This window comes from Geotrypetes seraphini, chromosome 7 (assembly GCF_902459505.1).
Source record: "Geotrypetes seraphini chromosome 7, aGeoSer1.1, whole genome shotgun sequence".
Lineage (NCBI taxonomy): Eukaryota > Metazoa > Chordata > Amphibia > Gymnophiona > Dermophiidae > Geotrypetes > Geotrypetes seraphini.
In genome coordinates, this window is record NC_047090.1 from 98,507,393 (window position 1) to 98,532,713 (window position 25,321).

A 25,321-nucleotide genomic window follows, 5' to 3' on the forward strand; every position below is an offset into this window, starting at 1 on the left:
CAAGCAGCATGATCACCATGCTGCCTCTGCTGGCCGGCTTCTGCTGCTGCAGCTCTGGGAGGCCCGCAGGTATATCTGATCTCACCAGGGGGGGGGGGTCCAGTCAGAAGGAGAGAGGCCAGACCTGGGAGGAGGAGGAAGGAACATGGATGCTAGACTACTAGTTGAGGGGGAAGGGGGGAACATGGATGCTATGCCCATGCTTGGGGGGGGAGGAAGGAGGAGACATGGATGCTGGACTGCAAATGGTGAGGGGAGGGAGAAAGGAGGGGACATGGATGCTTGACTCAAGTGTGTGTGGGGGGGGAGGAGACATGGATCCTGGACTGCAAGTAGGAGGGGGGAGGAGACATGGATCCTGGACTGCAAGGGGAGAGGAAGGGACATGAATGGTAGACCTGCAGGAGGAGAGGAGGGGAGGGGACATAGATGGTGCACTGCAAGTGTGTGTATGTGTAAGGGGGGGGGGGGTGATGGTTGAGAAAGGAAGAGAGAGTAACCAAGACCAGAAAGAGGATGGAAAGGGAAAAATAAATTCTTAGCCAGTGGTGAGAGAGAGAGATGCCAGACTATGGGGGCCAAGTAGGAGATTCAGGGTACAAGTGAGAGACCAGTGTCTGAGTAATTCAGTGCTCAGGCACTGACAGGAAAATAGCACAGAATAGTGAGCAACAAATTACTGCTCAACAACGTTCAGGCAATGTTCAATGTGTCATGACTTTGCATGCTCATCCTTCTGAGCATAGAAACATAGAAACCTGACAGCAGATAAAGGCCAAATGGCCCATCTAGTCTGCCCATCCACAATAACCATTATCTCTTTCTCTCTCTCTGAGAGATCCCATGCCATGCTGATTTTTCAGCACTATATTTGAGGTAGAGTTTCTTCTACTGTGAATCTTTCACAGGGCAGGAAAAATGCAATATACAAACCGTGATTTTATATGAGTACTGTATATCCATGTTTTTTTCTTTGTAAAAAAGTTTTTGAAAATTGCACTTTTGTATTTCATAGTCTGCTCTTTCACCAAAATCTACTTTATTATAATGGATGAAATGAGCATTAAATAGCAGTTTTCTTAAGCAGGTTTCTGACATTGATCCCTTGTTCACAAGTATCACTAAGAACATAAGAAGTTGCCTCCACTGGGTCAGACCAGAGGTCCGTCACGCCCAGCAGTCCGCACCCGCGGCGGCCCCATCAGGTCCACAACCTGTCAGGTTTTCTTGATTTAGCCCTATATCCCTATCTACCTCTATCTGTACCCCTCAATCCCCCTATCCTTCAGGAATCTATCCAATCCCTCTTTGAATCCCCGTAGTGTACTCTGCCCGATCATATCCTCCGGGAGCGTGTACCATGTGTCCACAACCCGCTGAGTGAAGAAGAACTTCCTGGCGTTAATTCTAAACCTGTCCCCTTTCAGTTTCTCCGAGTGCCTCCTTGTACTTGTGGTTCCCCGTAGTCTGAAGAACCTTTCCTTGTCTACCTTCTCTATGCTGTTCATGATCTTGAAAGTTTCTATCATGCCTCCTCTAAGTCTCCGCTTCTCCAGGGAGAAGAGCCCCAGCTTGTCCTGCCTGTCAGCGTATGAACAGCCTTCCATACCTTTTATCATTTTCATCACTCTTCTCTGGACCCGCTCAAGTATCGCCATGTCCTTCTTGAGGTACGGCGACCAATACTGGACACAGTATTCCAAATGCGGGCGCACCATCGCTCGATACAGCGGCATGATGACTTCCTTCATCCTGGTTGTGATACCCTTCTTAATGATGGCCAGCATTCTGTTTGCTTTCTTTGAGGCCGCTGCACATTGTGCCGATGATTTCATTGTTGTATCTACCAGTACACCCTAGTCTCTTTCAAGCTTACTCTCTCCCAGTAATGTTCCTCCCATTTTGTAGCAGAACATCGGGTTCCTTTTCCCTATATGCATGACCTTGCATTTCTCTATGTTAAAGCGCATCTGCCATTTATTTGCCCACTCTTCCAGTTTGCTTAGATCCCTTTGCAGGTCTTCGCACTCCTGCAGAGTTTGGTGTCATCCGCAAATTTTATAACTTCACACTTCGTTCCTGTTTCCAGGTCGTTTATAAATATATTGAAAAGTAGCGGTCCCAGCACTGACCCCTGCGGGACACCGCTTGTGACCCTCTGCCAGTCCGAGTATTGGCCCTTCACTCCAACCCTTTGTTTTCTGCCTGCCAACCAGTGTCTGATCCATCTGTGTACATCCCCTCCCACCCCGTGGTTCCACAGCTTCTTAAGTAGCCACTCATGGGGTACCTTGTCGAAGGCCTTTTGGAAGTTGAGGTAAATGATGTCTATGGATTCCCCTTTGTCCATCTGGCTGTTTATCCCTTCGAAGATGTGCAGTAAGTTTGTTTGGCACGATCTTCCCTTACAGAAGCCATGTTGGCTCGTTTTAAGTTGTCCATTTCTTTCTATATGTTTGCAGATGCTGTCCTCTATCAGTGTTTCATAAAAACATAGAATAGACGGCAGATAAGGGCCATGGCCCATCTAGTCTGCCCACCCCAGTGACCCTCCCCTACCTTTCTCTGTGAATAGATCCCAAGTGTCTATCCCATTTGGCCTTAAAATCAGACATGCTGCTGGCCTCAATAACCTGAAGTGGAAGACTATTCCAGCGATCAACCACCCTTTCAGTGAAAAAGAATTTCCTGGTGACCCCGTGAAGTCAAACTCACCGGTCTGTAGTTCCCTGGGTTACCCCTCGATCCCTTTTTGAAGATAGGCCTGACATTTGCTAGTTTCCAGTCCTCCGGTATCTTCCCAGTCCTCAAGGATTACAAATTTGTCGGAGTGTTTCAGCTATTTCATTCCTTAGTTCTTTTAGTACCCTTAGGTGGATTCCGTCCGGGCCCGGTGAGTTTGTCGCTTTTCAGTCTATCGATCTGTCGGAGGACGTCTTCATGGCTTACCTCTAGTTGCTCCAGTTTTTCATCTTGATCCCCACTTATGATCTCCTCGGGTTCTGGTACATTGGATGTGTCCTCGCTCGTGAAGACCGACGAGAAGAACCTGTTTAACCTATCTGCTACTTTTTCCTCCTTTACCACTCCCTTCCTGTCGCCATCATCCAACTGTCCCCACCTCCTCCCTCGCTGGTTGCTTCCCCTTCACGTATCTGAAGAACGCTTTGAAGTTTCTTGCTTCCCCAGCTAGCCTCTCTTCGTATTCTCTTTTTGCTTTTCTAACCACTCGGTGACATTCCTTCTGGTGTTTTTTGTGTTCCTTCCGGTTTTCCTCTGTTTGGTCCTTTTTCCATTTTCGGAACGACATTTTCTTGTCACGTATCGCCTTCTTCACTTCACTTGTTATCCATACTGGGTCTTTTGTTCGATTTTTTTTTTTTTTTTTTTTTTTTTTGCACCTCTTCCTAAACCTGGGGATGCACAGGTTTTGTGCTTCTTGCACCGTGTTTATTTTTGCTTCTTACACAAAGCTTAGATAATTGCACAAATCCATAGAATGCTGTTTTCAAAAGTGGGCAAGCAAACTTGTCTATTTTATAAATGGCAGTAAACTCCACTTTAATATGTGCAGTGTAACTTTCACCTTGCCTCAAACAACTCATAGTTCTTGCTCTTACTCCCTTTTTAATATATTGCATATCAAACTATAAAAGAAATCCTCCCTTACACTTGGGTATTTTCTTTGCCTAGTCTAGTTTTAATACACATTCCTTGCTTAGCAGAATCTGGAGATGTTCTCCCTACCCAGCAGTAAAGATAATATCCTTTCACAGAAACATGAAATGCAAGTCATATCAGTCTTTTGGTTTTAAGCACAGGGATCTTCAGTATCCAAAGGAACCCTTCATTTTTCCTGTGAGTAGAAGTGTTCAGGATGATGATTTTTCTGACTTTTTAATTGCATACAATGAATTGGATATCTAAACAAATTAGTTTTATTTCCCCTTTTGAGGGATTGAGCTGGGAAAGCATTTGTAGCCTCTTAATGTAGTCTGATGATGCATAAATAAGTATTAAGAATAATAAACCAGGATGAACTTAGATTTCCAAAAGGCTGCTTTTTGATGTTAGGACTTTTTTTCCTGTGATTCTTCATATAAATGAATGGAAAAGATGTACAGTAGATGGAAAAAAAACAATGTGATGTAAACATGTAGATCTTTCCACTGGTTTGAATTTTGGAAAATGTCTTTGCTGAGATATAATGAATAAAAATGCATGGAATGGCCTCCGAATGGAGATGGTAATATTAAAAACAAGTAATGGAATTCAAGAAAGTTTGTGTTATGCATAGAGGATCCCTCTATGCATTGGAGAGGAGCAAAAGGAAAACCAGAGACCATCTGAGGAATTAAATTGGGCAGATTGGTTTTGTTGTTATCTGCCATTTTTTTTTTCCTGTTTTGAAATCATAATTTGATATTTTTAGAAATTTTCTCCATTGGTTGCCACTAAAGGCTTTTTCCAAGTTTCAGAAGCTTGATGTCAAATGTCATATATCCTTGGAAATGTTGACATAAGTTTGAGTTCCTCCCCATTTAAGAGTAAAACAAAGAACGACTTTGGGTATTGCTTAAGTTTGGCTATTTCAGAAATAAGCTTATACAATAAAGAACCTAGGCAATTATTCATCTTTTAATTAACAAAGGAAAAAATAGCAATTTCCTATACAAATAGTCCTCTTAGATGGGTTTTTACAAAGGTGGGCTAGGAGTAGAATGAATGGCTCAGTATTTAGCATGGTTTGGTATGGAGAATCCTTGAAGGATACTATTGAAACAGAACATTTAGGGAATCCCAATAGAGAGGTTTCAGTGGTGGAAGAAAGCCAGGAGTGTTTAAGGAGAAAGCAGAGTAAAGGATGCAAATTATCCCTGGTATATTCTAAGCAACCTTTAGATGCAAGGAAAAAACACAATTTGAAATGTCTATATACAAATGCTAGAAGTCTAAAAATAAATTGGGAGAGTTAAGATATATAGCACTAAATAAAGAGGTATATATAGTAGATGCTGGTCAGTGGTGGCTGAGCCACTGCCGATTCTGCAAAATTGGCAACCCCATCACTTAGGAGCACTCCTGATAGCTAGGGAAGGCACCAGCCACAGGTTGTCAAGTTTTATTTAAGCATAAGACAAAAGGCACAGCATAATAGGATTGCTTAAACTGCAGATTTTACAAAATTCATTTAATATTTTATCCTGACTTGCAGATTATTTTGAATACCCCATTAATGGTTGACAAAGTGGCTTGTGATTAAATGTGCTGTCTGCCTGATGAAGTTGTTGTGGGTGCATCAAGGGTAGCAATAATATATTCTTCTGGACCTTGGTACAAAAGGTTGACCAAAACATTATGTTCCTCAGTTGAGATCTCACATTATGTGGCCAGTCTACCAAGAATTGTCATGGATGCAAACTAAATACTGACCAGGTTGGAGGCTACATACTTGAAGGGCAGGAAAATATTCATTTTCCAGAACACTTGTAATGAATGAAGTGGTATAATTTGAATTTTGCTAATGTATATTTTAATTGCCTTAATGGGCTTGAATGGATGATTTTCACTTGTCCCAGCAACTTTATGACTTTTGCTAAACCTGTTGTCCTGAACAGATCTGATTGATTCAGTGTCCTTTGAGATAAAAGAAAATTTAATACCAGGGCCACACTTGTTTCAAAAGTCAAACAGATCTTTTGGTGGTAAAATTTGATTCTTGAAGGGGTGTTGTAAACTAGCACAGGCAACTAAACATTTTATGGTTCCTCCAATCCCATCAGAGGGTGATTTTCTATGGCTGGTGCCAAAAATGTTCCATTTAGCTGTGACATGAAGGGCACAATGTTATCGTAGACCAGGGCATGTTCTCAAAATCTCTGCCTCAGCACACTGTTAACATGAAAATACATTTTCTATTCCTTCTCTCCAGTTTAATCCAGAGTGCTTCTTCTTTACCCATATGTCCTGCAAGTCTGTCACTTAATATTATTCTTAACGTGCGAGGGTCCTTCAAAAAGTTTTCACACTTTCATATTTTCACACTCAATCAAAAACATTCTTTTCTGATGGCGTTAAGAAATGATTAGGGTGCTGGAGAAAATGTATTGCAAAACAGGGTGATTATGTAGAAAAGTGATGTAATTTGCTTTTGACATATTTAATAAATAGTGTTTTAAAAAAATAAAAGTGCAGAAACATTTTGAAGGTCCGTCACTTCTCTACCCTGTTTTACCTATTTTGTCCCTGCTGAATAGATTATAATCCGGTATAACTATATCTCAGTCATGGTTCTCTGTGACTGCCACTAAATTCAAAAAAACATCTACCGTTCAAGCTCTAGATCTGAAAATTTGTTTCCCATTCTATAGGCATTGGTATACAAAACTTTTCTGATATCACCCTTTTGTCTCATTTCAGTAATGGTATTTTGATGTCTTACATTCCTGAGAGTTATTAATGACCTTGGGACATTTTTCACCTATCTCCTGTGGATTTAGTTTAAAGCCCTCTTCAGTACTTGTTAGCCAATCTGTTACGAAGCACACTTTTGTTCCTTCTTTGATAAATGGACACCAATTGTGCTCTGTGTAAGGCTAGAGAAAACTAGTTTAGTAAACAGTAGTGCTGCCCGATTCACGATTCAAATCGATTCACCGATTCGAATCGGGTGAATCCATTTGAATTGGTTCAGGTTTTAAAAAACGGCCTCCCGATTCGATGACTGACCCTTTCCCCTGTGCCTTCCTAAAGCAGGAGCGGCAGTGCTACCTTTGCTGGCCGTCCACTGCCGCTCCTGCTTGAGGGGGGAGGGTCAGTCGGAAAGGCCTGCATGTTCCCCCAGCTTCCCCGCTCTTACATTAAGCTAATACGGAAGCCTGCAGGATCGCTAGTGCTATAGCGATCCCTGCAGCTGCCGTCGTCCTCAGCGGAACGTTCTCTCTGCTACTGTCCCACTCCTCCTCTGACGTCAAGGTCAGGATTGCAGCAGAGGAAACATGCTGCTGAGTACAACGGCAGCTGCAGGGATCACTATAGCACCAGCAATCCTGCAGGCTGCCATATTAGCTTAAGGTAAAAGCGGGGAAGCTGGGGAAACATGCAGGCTTGGGGGGGGCAGGCCTTCATGGCGGGGAGGCAGGCCTGTGCAGAGGGAGGAGGAGGAAGAGTGCCTTTGTGGTGGGGAGGCAGGCCTGTGCAGAGGAAGGAGTAAGAGCGGGGAGGGGAGATGCCAGACCTGGGGTGAAGTGAAGGGAAGAGAGATACCAAACCAAAAAGAGGGAGAGGAAAGCAGAGGACGGAGAGGTGCTGGACTAATAGAGAGAGAAATGCAAGACCACAAGGGGAAGGGTACAAGACAGACAGATACTGCTCCAAAGTAGGTGGGCAGGGTGCAGGATGGCAGGAGAGATAGTAGGAGAAAGCCTGTACCTGGGGAAGGGGATACAGGAGGTAAGGAAGAGAGAAAAAAGAAGCTGGATATGGGGAGAGACATGAAACAGAGATAAGATGCTGAGCATGGAGGGAGCATAGGAACAGGGACAAAAGGGGGACACTACTGGAATGGAGAATAGGGACAGGGACACACACAGAAGAGAGATGCTGGATGAAAGGGTAGTTGGAAAAAGGAGAGATGGTGGATCTGTGGATGGTGGGGTCCATCACTGTGGCTGCGGGGATATGGAGATGAAAAAAAGGAAAGATGCCAGACCTCCAGGGGAGGAAAGGGAGGACAGAGATGGAAGATGGATGGTTAGTACAGAGGAAAAAGAAAGAAGGAGAGCCTGATCAGAAGACCAACATGGGACCAACATGATTTCAAAAATGACCAGACAACAAAAGATAGGAAAAATAATTTTATTTTCTGTTTTGTGATTACAATATGTCAGATTTGAAATATGTATCCTTCCGGAGCTGGTGTTAGACCACGAGCGTGAGCTAGGATTTAACAGAGAGAGGAAAAGTCTTTTTTGTTTGTTTATTTTGTTTACACCACAGGACCAGTGTGGGTAGGAGAGAGCAAAGGAGGTGAAGAGGCTATAAAATAAACCCACCAGGATGTTTGAAAAAAAAAAAAAAACAAAAAAAAAACCCACCGATGAAAACAAAAACTGTGGATACAGATGTTCTGGAGATAATTTATTTAATACTGACATATAAAACCATAAAAATTCAATTAAAGCACAATGATAAAAAAATACTGTGATAAAAATCCAACTGGACCCTACACGGTCCGTGTTTCGGCTAGTATTTAGTTTGTCTCCCCACTGGATTCTCTTCTTAGCATTTTTTTTTGCTACTTCAACTTGTCTGTGGTGTTCTTTGCTCACATGTTTAAAGACAATAGACTGTTTTCAGTCCAATTCTTTGTATGTGAGTTTGCAAACCATTGGACCCCTGAGGAAGGTGTGTTCGCCGAAACACGGACCGTGTAGGGTCCGGTTGGATTTTTATCACAGTATTTTTTATCATTGTAATTTTTTAATTGAATTTTTATGGTTTTATATGTCAGTGTTAAATAAATTATCTCCAGGACATCTGTATCCACAGTTTTTTTTTTCATCGGTGGATTGTTTTCACTGTGGATCATTGGGTCTCCCCATTTTTCTTTGAAAAAAAACCACCTAATTTGGCAGGAAAATTGAATCGAAAAATCGATTCAGTAGGTTGTATCGAAATTTTTTTTCCTGAATCGGGCAGCACTAGTAAATAGAGACCAGCAAAAAGGCCACATAGATCTTTTTGGTGCAGCACATTACTTTCCTTTTAAGAGGGCCAGGGATAGGCACGTGAGATCTCTCAGAGAGAGAAAGAGATAATGGTTACTGTGGATGGGCAGACTAGATGGGCCATTTGGCCTTTATCTGCCGTCAGGTTTCTATGTTTCTAGTATAAATAGCCTTAATAGGTTATAAAATAACATTTTGAAAACTTGGGTAACCATGGAATTTCTTCTTAACTGATACTTTATGCTCCAAGATTTATTTCTAGGAAAGCAAAAGAATTTAAGAAGTGAATAGGTGACATGGTCTGGATCTGCTTCAACCATATTCTTAAATTATCTCTCCCTCAATTAGTTTTGTTTCTTGCTTTATTAATAATGAAGAATGATTGGCATTGAAAAGTTTTGGATTTTATCAGTGCTGTCCTTGATATAGTGGAAGGTCAAGGGTTCATATATTTTTCAGCTTGAGTTGGCTCACAGTACGTCTTTTTGGTTTTCTTTCATAGACGTGGACGACCTATTATCTTCACTTAAGCATATTCAACACGCCTTGGTAGACTCTCAGAGCCAAGAAGATGTGTGTCTCCTCTTACAGCTCATCCATAATACAGATTTCCAAAATGCCTTTAAGATCCATAATGCTGTAGCAGTGCACATGAATAAAGCCAGCCCGCCTTACCCTCTCACCTCCAGCATACAAGAACTAACACAAGAGGTATGTATAAATATACAGAGATTATTAGACACCATGAGTACTCCATTCTATTAATTATTCTTTTATTGGTGGGTGGTAGTTAGTGGCTTGGACATTATGTATGAAAGTAAACTGACATATAGCCTAGATTAAAGTTCCAGATGTATTTTAATAAGTTTCCTCTAACCTTTGTGGCAACTAATGAGCAAACATAGAAACATGACGACTTTACATTGTGCCTCTTTTCGCTGATCGTGCGCTGATTGTTCCAGCTCCTCTGATCTCTGTATCCTGCTTACATGTATCCTATGACTTTTCATTGTGCCTATCATCGCTGATTGTCCAGCTCTTCTTACTGTAAACCGCCTTGAACTATTATGGCTTTGGCGGTATATAAGAATAAAATTATTATTATTAAATCTACCGGTTATGAATGAAAAACTCACAGTTGGTGATAGCTGTATTTTACCAGCACTCAAGTGATGAGTATTATTTTCAAACCTAATATTTGTAGTGGGTACATGTGACTTTCCATACAGCATGTTTTTATGCCTGTTAGAATTTTCTCTAATGGTACTGTAGAAGAGCAGATTTTCTAGTTACAAGCAGAATTGAATCACACAGTCAAGCAGGTAATGTCACTTCATGGTGCCAGGACAGAACAGTTCTCCCTGAGCTCAGAACTAAGTGTTAAGTTCTGAGCCTCTGTATCCTTTTCCACACTTAGCGGTCGCTCCCTCCCTCCTTCCCCACCGATTGGTCATGAAAACAAGTTTTCCTATTACTGAGGGTTTATTTGCTTATGTCTATTCTGATGTTGTCTTTTGTCATTAAAATATTCTTTCCTTTTGTTATTTTTATTTTCCCTAAAGAAGATATTACTGAGGAAGCTGGGATTCTGACTGTGTCATCAGATAGGCCAAAAGATCAGAATTTCAATGCACATTTCATTTGCCTTATCTGTCTTAGTGCAGACCATAACCAGGCCAAGTGTAAGTTTGTCTTTGCAAACTTAAAAATATTGCCTTTATCATCCCTGCAATGATGAGGCTAAGAAAGATTCCTGCTTTCACAGAAGGAGAAAAGAAGGTCTTGTGCACATAAACCCCCAGGATTTCTCATTCCGACTTTACCACTCCATCTTAAAGAATTTGATTTCCTGGGCAGTCCCACCTCGTATGTTGATAGCTGTCCACTTGCTCACACTATGCCATTAAAGTCCTCTACCTACTTTAATACTGTACCAGCTCTCCATCTGTACCAGTATATGTTCTATAAAGCCTCTTGGTCTCATTCTCTTGTAATGGGTAGATGAATTCAGGTTCTTAACTTTATATGGAGCCCTACCTTCCTTTTGCAGTTTCTGATCTAAATCTTTTTCTCACTCCTTCATAAAGAGTATTTTATTTTCTGTCAATTCCATTATCATCACATATAAATGTAATGTTGTTATCCTAGGACAAGCAGGCAGCATGTTCTCATATGTGGGTGATGTCATCCACGGAGCCTGGTATGGACAGTGTCAAAAGTGCATTGCCACTTTAAGTTTTTAGAAACTTCACGACTGCCCACACCGCGCACGTGCGAATGACTTCCCACCTAACATTGGCTCGCGGTACCTCAGTTCTTCGTTTTCCACGGCCCAAAATTGTGTTGCTTTTCTGTTAATGTTTCTCTTTTTATGCTTTTCAGCTTTATTTCTTTTTGTTTTATTCTTCTAGTGTTCTTCTTCGATCTGTAAAAAAAAAAATATATATATTTTCTTTTTGGGTACCCCTGCCGGGCCTTTAAGCCCTCTTTTTTGCAATTCAGCATTTTCTTTTGTCTCAATATCACCATTGAGTCTTTTGACTTCGCTGCCGAGATTTTTCCATCCATGTCTAAACCTTCAAGCATTTTAAAAAAGTGCTGTCTGTGCAAGCACACTATTTCCATCACTGTTTACAGTGTTTGAGGCCTGAACATTGAGTAGACACTTGTAATTGTTGTTCAACTCTTCAGAAACACTCGTTAAAAGCTTGACGTATCCAACAGGAAAAACTGTTTGGCTCAGCCATGAAATTCAGTGAGCCATCAGCATCGACATTAGATTCTGTTCCTCTATCGGGCAAGCCTGCTAAGAAGTCATCCTCTTCCCAATATGTGTCACAGGCCTCTACAGTATCGAGTCCCTCAATGCAGGCCAAGAGTTGACGCCATTAATCTCCTTCAGTGCATCCTCATCAAGGTCTCCAACCCCTTGACACCCTGCAGCACCGATGGTACTGTTGAGCCAAGGTTACTGGGGCAAGTCTTGTGAACAACTGAAGGAGTTCTTTCAGAGGGAGCTTGGTGACCCATTTAAGTTGCATTCAGCACCAGTGCTTACATCGACTCTCTTGGTACCGGCCAAGACTGAGCTTAGCACATCGAGGCCACATGGTCAGAGTTCACCTCAGTGCTTTCCATGCTCCTGTCAACTATAAACCTCTGGCTACTCATCCACTTGTTTTCCAGTTTCAACTCCAAACCTTTGCTCATGCCACCTCCAGTTGTCTGGGATCTTAATGTAGTCCTAGCCACTCTGATGAAGCCGCCATTTGAACCACTGGCATCTACTACTCATCTTAAGTTTCTCACTTGGAAAGTGGTTTTCTTGATCTCTATCACTTCCACTTGTCAAGTGAGTGAACTTCTTCAAGTATTGGTTTCCGACCTTCACGGTATTTAATCATGACAAGGTGGTTCTCAGGACCCATCCTAAATTCCTCCCAAAGGTAGCTATGGAATTTCACCTGAATCAATCCATTGTGCTTCCAGTTTTTTTTCCCAAAGCCTCATCCTTATCTTGGAGAAACAGCTCTTCACATTTTGGACTGTAAACATGCCTTGGCTTACTACATACAAAGGATTAAGCCACACAGGTCTTACTCTTCAACTGTTCATTTCATGTGATACTAATAGATTGGGCCTCTCTTTCTCCAAACAAACTATTTTTACATGTTTAGTGGCCTGTATTTCCTAGTAGCATAAAACAAAAACATTAACCGCATAAATCAGCAGCAAATAATTACATATGTTAATGCAGAAATGAATTAGAACAACAGAGAAAGTTTTTCAGAAGAAATCAGGGAACAAGTTGATCATCATCTGTCTGCCAGGACAGAGAGGCTCTCCCAGTGTTAGAAGAATTATCCACCAACAAAAAATATATAAACCTTGAGGAGAGGAATATTATATATTAGATAGATGTTAATTTGGGGAATGTACTACCTGTTTATAACTTAGCTCTGCAATACTCAAGGACAGAAACTTAAAAACATTTGAGGAAAATTAGAATTTTATTTTTACAGAACAAAATTTACTTATAAGATCAGGCAGGCAATGCAGTAAATTCAGTTACAATTTAGGAATCTTTAAACAAGGGCAATGTGCCACAAGATAAAATATTGTTAGAGAAATAGAATGATTAATTTAAGATGGATCAAAAGTAACTCACTCTGAAAAGTTCTTCAGTTGCAGATGAGAGCACATGGCATTGGTTGGGAGCACATTTCATCTTGAATGTAGAGGAGAGATTACAGCAGTGTGTCCAGCATTGATCCCTAGAGGAGGAGCTTTAGTGAATCTCCCCTTTTTAAGGGCTCTAGAGGTTTAGAGTCTGGTACAATCACCAAGGCAGATGCTCAGGAGTATTAGCCAGCCATAATTCAGGCGTAGTGGCCAATCATAATGCATGAGTTCAACTTGCTCCTGTTGTAGCTGGATGATGTCATATGGTTTGCTTTGTGGCTGGGCAGGACCTAACTGAATTTTAATAAGGTCTTTGTCAGGAAAGTTTCAAGTGAATGGTTATCTTTTCAGTTTTGAATGGCTTAGGCCTCATGTCCTTTGTTTTGCTCCAGCTTCCGTTTGCCACAGATAGGCACCATATTAGAAGGTGTATCTTGCAGAGTGAAGTTCTGTTTAACAGTGATACTAAACCTAGCTGTCTTTGGTTTTCACTAAAAGGGAGTGCTTAACATCTTTTTGTTTCAGACTGAAGCAGATAGCCTGGGGTTTCTCTTAGTTCTAGGTTGGGAAATACATTTTGGTTCAAGCCATATTTTATAATTGCTAAACCCAGCCAAAATTACTCTTTTCATGCTACACCAGCACACCAATTTGGTTTTGAGTATTCATGGCTTGTCCCACATATAGCAATCATCTCAGCCTCTTCAGTTTTGTTTTTTTTCCACTCTTCTGAATGACATGGAAACAAAACTCTCCCAGGAATTTTGTTGAAGAATCTCTTCTTTGTATTCTGTTCTTGACATGGCCCAATGCATTTCTTTGGGAGAGGGAGTTTGGCAGTTGCAACATGCAAACATTGATGCATTGGGAATTTCTCACTGATCATCACATGACCCCCTTATCCAGATATGTGTTCTCTGTTGCCATTTTTCTTGTTTGAAAACAGACACACTTTCCCTTCATCCTAGTGTACTTCATTAACCATTACTCTGAGTCCTATTGCTCAACCAGCTTCTCACTCAGTTTATATTGTGTTTTATTTTCTTCTAACAGATAAGACTTGCTAGCATTACCATTTGTCTTCTATGTACCAGTGACAAAGGGCCTTACTTAAATACAGATGGCCTACATCCATTCTATTTCCTGATCTGCTAATCCGGTCATAGTAAAAAAGAAAAAAAAAAAAACGGCTCAAATTTGGCAATATTTTTCCCTGGAATCTGGCAATCCTTTGGCTTAAAGATGTTATACTATTGTACTATTCAGTAATATTTCTGTAACTTTGCCTATCACTGATATCAAACCAAGAGGTCTGTATTCTGTGGTTTGTTTGGGGTTTTTGTTTTTTTACCCACTCTGGGGAGCAATACAATGTGAAATATGAGAATGTCCACAAGTATTAAATTGAACTGAAGGGTACTTACATGAGTTTCATTCCGTTGTGTGAGTGAAACACGGCTCATTTGGTCTTTCTAACAAAAATAATTGTCCATCTCTGCCCTCAAACTCTCTCTAGTTGCCGATGCTTTGTTGGGTAAAATATTGTTTGGGCCATGGCCTCTATCCGATTCTGATACCTATGCTTTGAATGCTGATGCCTGAACGAATTTATATGTTCACCCTATTATCCCTTTTAACTTTACCTTTGGTTTATCACCAAGCAGAAGTGTTTGTTATATTCCTTTCTTTGGTTTTCTATCTAAAGAGCAGTGATTTTGGTGCTCTTTATCACTGGTGAAGGTAGGGGGGGGAGCGGATGGAGAAACACCAGATTGCAGAACAGGAGGAAGGGAGATGCAAAGGTTGGCTCAGAGTACCACAGTCCCTTGAACCAGCACTGAAAAGTTGGTGGTGCACTCCTTAAAATTGGGAAGGTAATACCACAGAACCTCACCTGAATCAAGCACCGGTCTTAATTGGATAAAGGTTTTCAGGATCTTTTCAGGCCTTGACCTTCCCAGGCAGCCTGCAGGTACCACTGATCTGCTGTCAGCTATGAGAGATCTTGCTTCTATGGAAGAATGCTCAGAGATAACCTTTTGATTAGCCTTGCAATTCCTCCCAGAGGTCTTTTCGTCCAGGCCTATTACACTTGGGTTGAAAGTACTAATGTCTACTTTCTTGAGCCCACTTCTCATTTTGACTATTGGAGGCTTATTTACGCCCTTTATTCAGCCCGTAGCTCCCTTTGCTCTTCCTTCAAAACGGGAGAGCAGGGCTTGAAAAAGATAGTCTACTTAGCCTTATTTATATATGCAAATGAGCCTGCTTGACATTCCTCTCAGGCTCCTGTACTCTGCCTTCTAAGCGGACTAGGGATGTTTCTGTTTTGATTATCTGCCTCTACACCCTGAATGACATTAACTTTTTACACCTTTATTTTCCATGTTATCCTCTACCCCTGCCTGATAACCAAAAGAAAACACTTAACATGCAACAACAATAACAAAAAAGCTGGCTTCTGAATTCCTCCCAGCACTACTACTGTAGATCATATGTGGCTTATAAATTTCTTAAATAAATTAATGCTTTACTCTTGCATTGTTATAATAGTTTCTGTTCAAGCAGACAGACCATTTTCTGACTACTTCTATCCATAGTCTCAGTCTTGCCAAAACTTACTTGCTGCTTGCATGACTGTGAATCAGCAAGGTCTTCTTCATCCTCTCCTGGCAGGCTTCCCTTCTTCATCTGGCTGTGAGCTCAAGCTGTTCTATTCATTAGTCCTCTCCCTTCTCTTCAGGTCCATCTATTTTTATCTAGAGTTTGAGAAAATTCTGGAGCCACTCCAGAAGTAACTCACCCCTGGTTACTTCAAGAATCCTCTTCTGGGACCTCCCTCTCCCTGAAGCAATGGAAAGGTTCTGTTTCCCTCTCCAGGAGATTCCAGCTTGGGGTTTTTCCTTGTTTTTCAGTGTTCCAAAGGACCAGCCCCTAAGCCTCCTGGGGACTGTATTTTTTTCCCCAGTCAAGCCTTGCCTTCCCAGGTTCTCCTTCTTATCTCAGTGCTACAGAACTCCCCCTGGTGCCCTCAGTGGCATATAACACCCATATACTGGCCCCATCTGGACACAGAGCTCCCTCTTATCCCAGGACAAGCAGGCAGCATATTCTTAACACATGGGTGACGTCACCGACGGAGCCCTCGGTACGGACCTTTTTAACTAGAAGTTTCTAGTTGGCCGCACCGCGCGTGCGCGAGTGCCTTCCCGCCCGACGGAGGAGTGCGTGGTCCCCAGTTTCTTCGTTTCCGCGGAGCGAAGAAGACGCGTGTGTTTTTTCAACGGCCGTTGAAACCACTTTTTTGCCTTCCCACTCGCGCTTTTTTTCCTTATTTTTCTTTCTTTACCTTCGGGTTTATTTTACTTTGATTTGCAAAAAAAAAAAAAAAAAAAAAAACTTTGCTTTTTTCCCCTTTTTTCCGTTTTTGCCCCGGCGGGGCCTGTTGCCAGTATACAGGCCTCGGGCTTCGATTTTGCGGAGGCTATCTTCCCCTTCATGCCCCCGCAGGTCGGTTTTAAGAAGTGCCAGCGGTGTGCACGCCCGATCTCCATCACTGACCCACACAATTGGTGCTTGCAGTGTCTGGGTCCGGAGCATCGGGCGGACTCCTGCACCCGCTGTGCCACTCTTCAAAAGAGAACCCTTAAAAACCGAAGAATTCAACAAACTCTTCTCTTCGGCACCGAGTCGGCGATGGACTCCTCATCTTCAACGGCGGTACCTCAAAAATCGGCACCGTCGACCTCGACACCGACCGACCCCACATCGGCGCCGCTGGCGCCAGGTAAGCCGGCTAAGAAGCCTTCCTCTTCCCTTGAGCGCCCTCCGGCTACGGTGGCGACACCAGCCCTACCGGCATCGCACCGGTCCCGCAAACGCTCCGCCCCGATCTCGGTGAGTGCCTCGTCATCGGCCTCCTCATCGCCGGGGCGTGGAGCGGCATCCAAGGAACCGAAGAAAAAGAAAGCGGTTCCGATGCCACCCCTGGATGACCGTATCTCGGCCATCTTAAAAGCTCAACTCCAGGAACAGTTAAAGCAACAACTTGAACACCTGTTGCCCACTATCCTGGCACCGCTCCTTCCGGTACCAGACCGGCCCGAGCCCCGTACCGAGCCCCCGGTGTCCACCCCTTCGGTACCGGTAAACACCTCCATGCCGATCCTTTCGGCCGAACAACTCCATGTCGATCCGGTGGTTCATTCCCATGCCACATTGGATCCTCCTCGGCACCAGGCGGTACGGCATTCTTCCCGGGACCGAGATCGACGCCGGTCTTCCTCTCCTGGTACCGTTTCGGTGCGCTCTGGAAAGTCTTTGTCCAAGACTCGCCATACCGCGCCCTCCACCCCGGTGTCTCGACATGCACCAGAGGTCAGGGACCCTGACTTATGGGAGGAAACTCCTCTCGGTACCGAGGAGGATCCCTCCTCATCTGATGAGGAACCATCGGCACCCGATGCCACCTCTAAACCAGAGCAGTCCTCATTTTCTAAATTTCTGAGAGAAATGTCTGCTGCCCTATCCCTTTCCCTAGAATCTGACTCAAAGAAGTCTCAAGCCTTTCTAGAGGCTTTAGACTTTGAGCAACCTCCTAAGGAGTTCCTCAAGCTTCCCGTGCATGACATCCTGCGGGAAACATTTTACAAAAACTTGGAAAGTCCCCTCACGGTACCGGGAGCCCCCCGTAAACTGGACAACCTTTACCGTGTCATCCCTATTCCTGGATTCGACAAATCTCAATTGCCCCATGAGTCTCTTCTGGTTGAATCCACCTTAAAAAAGACTCAGGGCTCCAGTGTCTATGCCTCTACCCCTCCTGGCAGAGAAGGTAAGACCATGGACAAGTTTGGCAAGAGGCTTTACCAGAATGCCATGCTTGCCAACAGGGCAAACAACTATTCCTTCCATTTTTCTTTCTATCTGAAACATTTGGTCCAACAACTGTCTGCCCTCCAAAAGTACCTTCCTGAGCGCAAGGTCCCGCTTTTCCAACAACACATCTCTGGCCTTCTCCAAATGCGCAAGTATATGGTCCGCTCGATATACGACTCCTTCGAGCTCACCTCTCGGGCCTCTGCCATGGCCGTAGCCATGCGTCGCTTAGCCTGGCTCAGAGTCTCCGACCTGGACATCAACCACCAGGATCGTCTGGCCAACGCCCCCTGTCTCGGGGATGAACTTTTTGGAGAGTCGCTGGATTCCACCACCCAGAAACTCTCTGCCCATGAGACCAGGTGGGACACCCTGATCAAGCCAAAAAAGAAGGCTCCGCCTGCCCGACCCTATCGGCCTCAATCATCTTATCAGCGGAGGTTCTCAGCCAGGCCACTCAATCCGCCTCCCCAGCAATCTCGGCGACCCCGTCAACAGCAGCACCATGCCCAGGCTCGATCTCAGGCCACTCAACCCTCTAAGCCTCCTCAGCCTGCTAAACAATCTCAGCCCTTTTGACTCTTCTCTCCAGGGCATAGCCAGTCATCCACCCTTGCTACCTCTGCCACAGCCCATCGGGGGTCGTCTCACCATTTTCTCCAGCCGTTGGGAAGTCATCACGTCGGACCAGTGGGTCCTCAACATCATCCGCCACGGCTACTCTCTCAACTTCCAGACTCTTCCACCGGACAACCTTCCCGTAGAGTCTGCTTCACACTCATCTCAAACCCCCCTCCTCCTGAGGGAGGTTCAATCCCTCCTCCTTCTCAATGCCATCGAAGAAGTACCTCCAGATCAAAGGGGTCAGGGATTATACTCCCGCTACTTCCTGGTTCCCAAAAAGACGGGAGACCTCCGTCCCATTCTCGATCTCAGGGACCTCAACAAGTGTCTGGTCAAGGAGAAGTTCAGAATGCTCTCCCTTGCCACGCTTTACCCTCTTCTTTCTCAACACGACTGGCTATGTTCCCTGGACCTCAAAGAGGCCTACACTCACATCTCCATCAATCAGAGTTCTCGCCGCTACCTGCGGTTCCAGGTACTGCACCACCACTATCAGTACAAGGTGCTACCGTTCGGCCTCGCTTCCTCCCCCAGGGTCTTCACCAAGTGCCTTATAGTGGTAGCGGCCTTCCTCAGGTCTCACAACCTCCAGGTGTTCCCCTACTTGGACGATTGGTTGGTGAAAGCACCTTCATCTCAACTCGTGCTACAAGCTACTCATCACACCATCTCTCTCCTCCACCTCCTGGGGTTCGAGATCAACTACCCCAAGTCGCATCTGCTTCCCACCCAGCGACTTCAATTCATTGGAGCAGTTCTGGACACCACGCTAATGAGGGCCTTTCTCCCCTCCGATCGCCAGCGGACCCTGCTCCATCTCTGCAATCAGGTGCTCATGCATCCCTCCATTCCTGCCCGACAGATGATGGTCCTCCTGGGTCACATGGCCTCGACGGTGCATGTCCTCCCTCTGGCACGTCTCCACCTTCGTACGCCTCAGTGGACTCTCGCCAACCAATGGTCACAGACTACAGATCTTCTTTCTCATCCCATCTCTGTGACATCATCTCTTCAGCAATCTCTCCAATGGTGGTTGAACTCCTCAAATCTTTCCAGGGGTCTACTTTTCCATCTGCCCCCCCACTCTATGATCATCACCACAGATGCGTCCCCCTACGCGTGGGGAGCTCACCTAGGAGATCTACGCACCCAGGGACTTTGGACCCCACAGGAGCGTCGTCATCACATCAATTTCCTGGAACTCAGAGCCATGTTCTACGCCCTCAAGGCTTTCCAACATCTTCTCTGTCCTCAAGTCCTCCTCCTGTGCACAGACAATCAGGTCGCCATGTACTACATAAACAAGCAAGGCGGCACCGGATCTCGCCCCCTTTGTTTGGAGGCTCTGCGCATCTGGACCTGGGCCACGGACCGCAATCTTTTTCTCAGGGCGGTCTATATCCAGGGCGAACAGAACTCTCTGGCCGACAATCTCAGCCGCATCCTTCAACCTCACGAGTGGACGTTGGACCCTCCGACTCTGCTATCCATCTTTGCTCGATGGGGCACTCCGCAGGTGGACCTCTTTGCAGCACCTCACAATCATCAGCTGCCCCAATTCTGTTCCAGACTCTTCTCTCCCCACCGTCTGGCTCCGGATGCATTCCTGCTCGATTGGAGGGATCGGTTCCTGTATGCCTTCCCTCCACTTCCTCTGATGTTGCGGACCTTGTCCAAACTCCGCAAGGACCACGCCACCATGATTCTTATCGCACCTCGGTGGCCTCGCCAACACTGGTTCTCACTCCTGCTCCAACTCAGCTCCAGGGAACCCATTCTACTTCCTGTGTTTCCTACTCTACTTACGCAGCAGCATCAGTCTCTACTGCATCCCAATCTGTCTTCGCTCCACCTGACAGCCTGGTTTCTCTCGGGCTGACCTCTCCAGAGAACCTATCTCAGCCGGTCCACCTCATCTTGGACGCCTCCAGGAAGCCGGCCACCCTCCAATGTTACCATCAGAAATGGACCAGATTCTCCTCGTGGTGTCTCCGGCATCATCAGGAACCCACCTCCTTAGCGGTGGAAACCGTATTGGAATATTTGCTCTCGCTGTCCAATGCTGGCCTCAAAACTACCTCCATCAGAGTCCACCTCAGTGCCATCACTGCGTTTCATGAGCCCATTCTCGGAAAACCCCTCACGGCTCATCCTCTGATTTCCAGATTTATGCGAGGGCTCTTCAATATCAAACCACCCCTCAAGCCTCCTCCAGTCGTCTGGGACCTGAATGTGGTACTCTCAGCTCTCATGAAACCTCCATTCGAGCCTCTTGCCACAACTTCACTTAGACTCCTTACCTGGAAGGTGCTTTTCCTGATTGCCATCACCTCTGCCAGGAGGGTTAGCGAACTACATGCACTGGTTGCCGACCCACCGTTCACTGTTTTTCACCATGACAAGGTTGTTCTGCGTACCCACCCTAAATTCCTTCCCAAGGTGGTCTCAGCTTTTCACCTCAACCAGTCCATTGTGCTGCCCGTCTTCTTCCCTAAGCCTCACTCGCATCCTGGGGAACAGGCGTTGCACACGCTGGATTGTAAGCGTGCCCTTGCTTACTATCTTGATCGTACCAGAGCTCACCGAACATCCCCTCAGCTATTTTTGTCTTTCGATCCCAACCGTTTGGGTCGTCCCGTCTCCAAACGGACACTTTCCAATTGGCTTGCTGCCTGTATTGCTTTCTGCTATGCTCGGGCCGGTCTCTCACTGGAAGGAACTGTCACGGCCCACAGAGTCCGAGCTATGGCTGCTTCTGTAGCTTTCCTCCGCTCCACGCCCATCGAGGAAATCTGCAAGGCGGCCACTTGGTCCTCAGTTCACACATTCACTACTCACTACTGTCTGGATGCGTTCTCCAGACGGGATGGACACTTCGGCCAATCTGTGTTACAAAATTTATTTTCCTAATGGCCAACCATCCCACCTCCCTCTTTGTTAGCTTGGAGGTCACCCATGTGTTAAGAATATGCTGCCTGCTTGTCCTGGGATAAAGCACAGTTACTTACCGTAACAGGTGTTATCCAGGGACAGCAGGCAGATATTCTTACGTCCCACCCACCTCCCCGGGTTGGCTTCTTAGCTGGCTTATACTAACTGGGGACCACGCACTCCTCCGTCGGGCGGGAAGGCACTCGCGCACGCGCGGTGCGGCCAACTAGAAACTTCTAGTTAAAAAGGTCCGTACCGAGGGCTCCGTCGGTGACGTCACCCATGTGTTAAGAATATCTGCCTGCTGTCCCTGGATAACACCTGTTACGGTAAGTAACTGTGCTTTATGGTACTGCATTACCCGACAGGCTCCTTGCCTGTCACAAGAGCTGATATGGCAAAATGGGGATGCTCTATAAGACCTGATGTTTGTGACTGTGGTGAGAAGCAGACCCTACAACACCTTTTCTTTTGTCCTTTGAAGTTGCCCTTGTTGCCATTGTGGGATCTTGCCATGATCAACTCATGAGCATTAAAACATGCTTGTTATGAAAAGAAATATGAGTTTGATAATAGATGGACATGAGAAGCTTAGATTATACAGTAGAATCTCAGTTAACTGGCACTCTCACACAACCAGCAAAAAATTTGCTCCCTCCCTCAAGCTCTGAAGCACCAGCACAGCAGCGGTCCTGAGCTGCAAATCCCCCCACCCTCTCTCAAGCCCCGAAGCAGTAGAAGTAGCAACAGTCCTGAGCCGCCAACCCCCCCTCCCTCCTGCCCCGAAGCACCAGCATTGCAGTGGTACTGAGCAGTGAACCCCCTTTCCTCACTCAAGCCTCTAAACAGCAGAAGCAGGCAGTGATCCTGAGCCACAAACCTCCCCTTGCTCGTTTGTTCGCTCCCTCCCTTCCTTACCAGAAGCAGCAGCCAGTCAGCAGGAGGCAGCACTCAAAACAGGCTGCTTGTGGCCAGCCACAGCAGGGCCTTTCCTGTGACGCGTCATTGTTGTCCTTACCCAGCTGATGAAAACTCCCTTTGAACCACATAATTCCAACTCTCTGAAGTATCTGACATGGAAAGTTCTGTTTTCTTTAGCAGTTACTTCAGCTCACAGGGTCAGAGACTACAGGCCTTAGTAGCAGATCAGGTTTAATGGAGCCATAGCATCGTAATTGGTCTTTAGGACACAGTTTTACTAAGGACTTAGATTAGCTTGTTCCCCAGCTAAGATTTGTTTTTAAATATCGATATAGTTAGGTGCCATTGACTCGTGTTCGAATCCTAGCGACTTAATGAATTACAGATCTAAAAAGAGATCGGTTTTGTGCTAGTCTGGTAAAATCCTTTAGTGTCATCCCCATGGGTTGTTTTTAATGTGTCCAGCCATCTGATTGCAGGTCACCCTCTTCATCTGGTTCCTTCGATCTTCCCAAACATAATGTCCTTCTCCAATGATCTTTGTCTTCTGACAGTGTGACCAAAATAGAAACATAGAAGATGACGGCAGATAAGGGCCATAGCCCATCAGGTCTGCCCACTCTACTGACCCACCCCCAAGTCTACTATCCTAGGGATCCCACTCCTGGTGACAGGTTCCCTTTGCTTAACCCTCTAAGGGATCCCACATGGGCATCCCATTCGCTCTTAAATTCTTGCATGCTGTTTGCCTCGATCACCTGCACCGGGAGCTCGTTCCAAGGATCAGCCACTCTCTCGGTGAAGAAATATTTCCTGGTGTCGCCATGAAATTTCCCGCCCCTGAGTTTGAGCGGATGCCCTCTTGTGGCTGAGGGTCCTTTGAGAAAGAGAATATCTTCTTCCATCTCGATACGGCCGGTAATATACTTAAACGTCTCGATCATATCTCCTCTCCCCCTACGTTCCTCGAGTGAGTACAGCCGCAAATTTTTCAGCCTTTCCTCGTACGATAAATCCTTGAGCCCCGAGACCATCCTGGTGGCCATCCGTTGCACCGACTCTACTCTCAGCACATCATTTGGGCTGTGAGTGACATACCAGTTTGATCTCTTCCAGAATCGATTTTAGTTCTTCCGCTAGTCCACTAAATGCATACAATCCTTCTCTGGCACCAAAGCTCAAATGAGTCAATCTTTTTTTGTCCTGTTTCCGTAGTGTCCAGCTTTCGCATCCGTAATTGACCACTGAGAAAATGAGTGTGTGGACAAGTCTGATCTTTAGAATGTTATTTCCTTGCCCTTAACGAAGATGTTATTTCCTTGCTAGATATTGATATACCATTGAAAATTTTACTTTAGCTTTCCATTTTAAACTAAGATTAGATTTTGAAGACCCTGTGATTGTGAAACACCAGAAAAATCTTTCATTTTAGCAAAATGTCTACAGCATTGTAGGTTTAAGTTGTGTATACTGATATCTGCTCACTGTATTGAAGGACTCATATATACTTCGTCTCTTTCTTTTATAAGCTAAAATGATACATTTAGGGGCCCTTTTACTAAACCATGGTAAAATTTGCAGTTTGATTTCACAAATTTAATGTGGCATGATTCATACAATTTTTTATTGTGGGTTATATGTTAACATTCAGAGGACTGTGTAGTACCTGCTCTGGTTAATGTGGAAGCATGTAGCACCGCCTAATAAGGAGACAGTAAATTGTCTCACATTAAGGCATAGAAGAACAATGCTGTTGTGTGCTTCACTTTCTGGTTTGCTTAGGCATGTGCACAAGAGCTGTGCTTACCACAAAACTACTGTGCATGCACCAGACGCATTCCTCCCCCTTAACTTCCCAATGCTAACAGCGCATATATAATTTGGATGCTGTTAGTTCTGAGGATTGGGAAGCTGGGTTTTTTTTGTCTGCACTCCCGAGATATTTTCCAGCGCCCATGTTTGGTTTTGAGCATCAGCCCACTAGAGTGAGATAGAAACATAGAATATGACGGCAGAAAAGGGCCGACGGCCCAACAAGTCTGCCCAATCATGATCCCTTCCACCCTCGAGAAACTATCCTCTTTCATACCTCTATATCGACCCCACATGTTTGTCCCATCGTCTCTTGAAGTCGAGCGTGCTACTAATAGAAGCATAGATGGTAGGAAGGAATTTGAGTTAATACCTGGCTTATGAGAGCACAGTGCTGTAAGCCAAGGTAAAAAAGCAGGTGTGAATCTCACATCCATGACTTCCAGTGTGACCTCAAATTAATCACTTAATTTGAATGATTGAGGTTTGAGTGAAAAGTTCCTGAAGATCAGATAAAAACCTTGTACATATTTATACTGTATGAATAATGACCATGCTCTAGAAATAAGTATTTTGTCTGGTCTATTTTCCAGGTGCAGAATATTTTGAAATCAAATCATCAGAGGGATGTGCAAGAACTGAATGCTTTGCTGAATGCCCCCCATGTTCAGGTAAATTAGGAACAACTCTGTTTGACCCAGTAAGGCTATTATGCTGTTATGTTCTTCCTGCTTTTGCTTCCTCTGGTTTGAAGGAGCCTCACTTGGTGTCGCGGTCCTTGGACGTGTGCAGAAATTTATTGCGGCATCTGGAGGCCACCAACGTGTTTCACCTCTCTGATCACTTGTTTATTTTGGCGGGTCCTGCCCACAGAGGGAAGCCAGGTGAATGGCCATTTCCACGGCTTACCATATTTTTCGGTCCATAAGACTCACTTTTTCCACCCCCAAAAAGGGGGTGCAAAAGTGTGTGTATCTTATGGAGCAAAGACAACCCCCCCCTCCCCCCGGGTACCCTTTAATAACATGGCCCGCCCACCGGCCCTTCCTTTTAAAACATCCCCGCCCTTCCTTCCTTTTAAACACCCCCCGCCTCGCAGTACCTTTTTAAATGCCCCCTGAAGCCTGTGGTCCAGCGGTGTATGGGCCAACAGGAGCGCTGTCTGCGCTGCTGCCTATATGGCTGCATCAGTTCTCACGGGACTCACGAGAACTGACTGCAGCCATTCAGAAAGCAGGGTGGGC

At 44.9% G+C, this 25,321-nt stretch overlaps 1 protein-coding gene across 5 annotated transcripts in view; it reads left to right on the forward strand.

Moving 5' to 3' along the window:
* Window positions 1-25,321, forward strand: part of MPP5 (membrane palmitoylated protein 5) — a 177,194-nt gene that overhangs the window by 73,531 nt on the left and 78,342 nt on the right. For all 5 annotated transcript variants that reach the window (XM_033950752.1, XM_033950751.1, XM_033950750.1 and 2 more), the window contains exons 3-4: window positions 9,232-9,440; window positions 24,671-24,748. In XM_033950752.1, coding sequence (XP_033806643.1) covers window positions 9,232-9,440; window positions 24,671-24,748 — 287 coding nt within the window. The remainder of the gene's footprint in view (window positions 1-9,231; window positions 9,441-24,670; window positions 24,749-25,321) is intronic.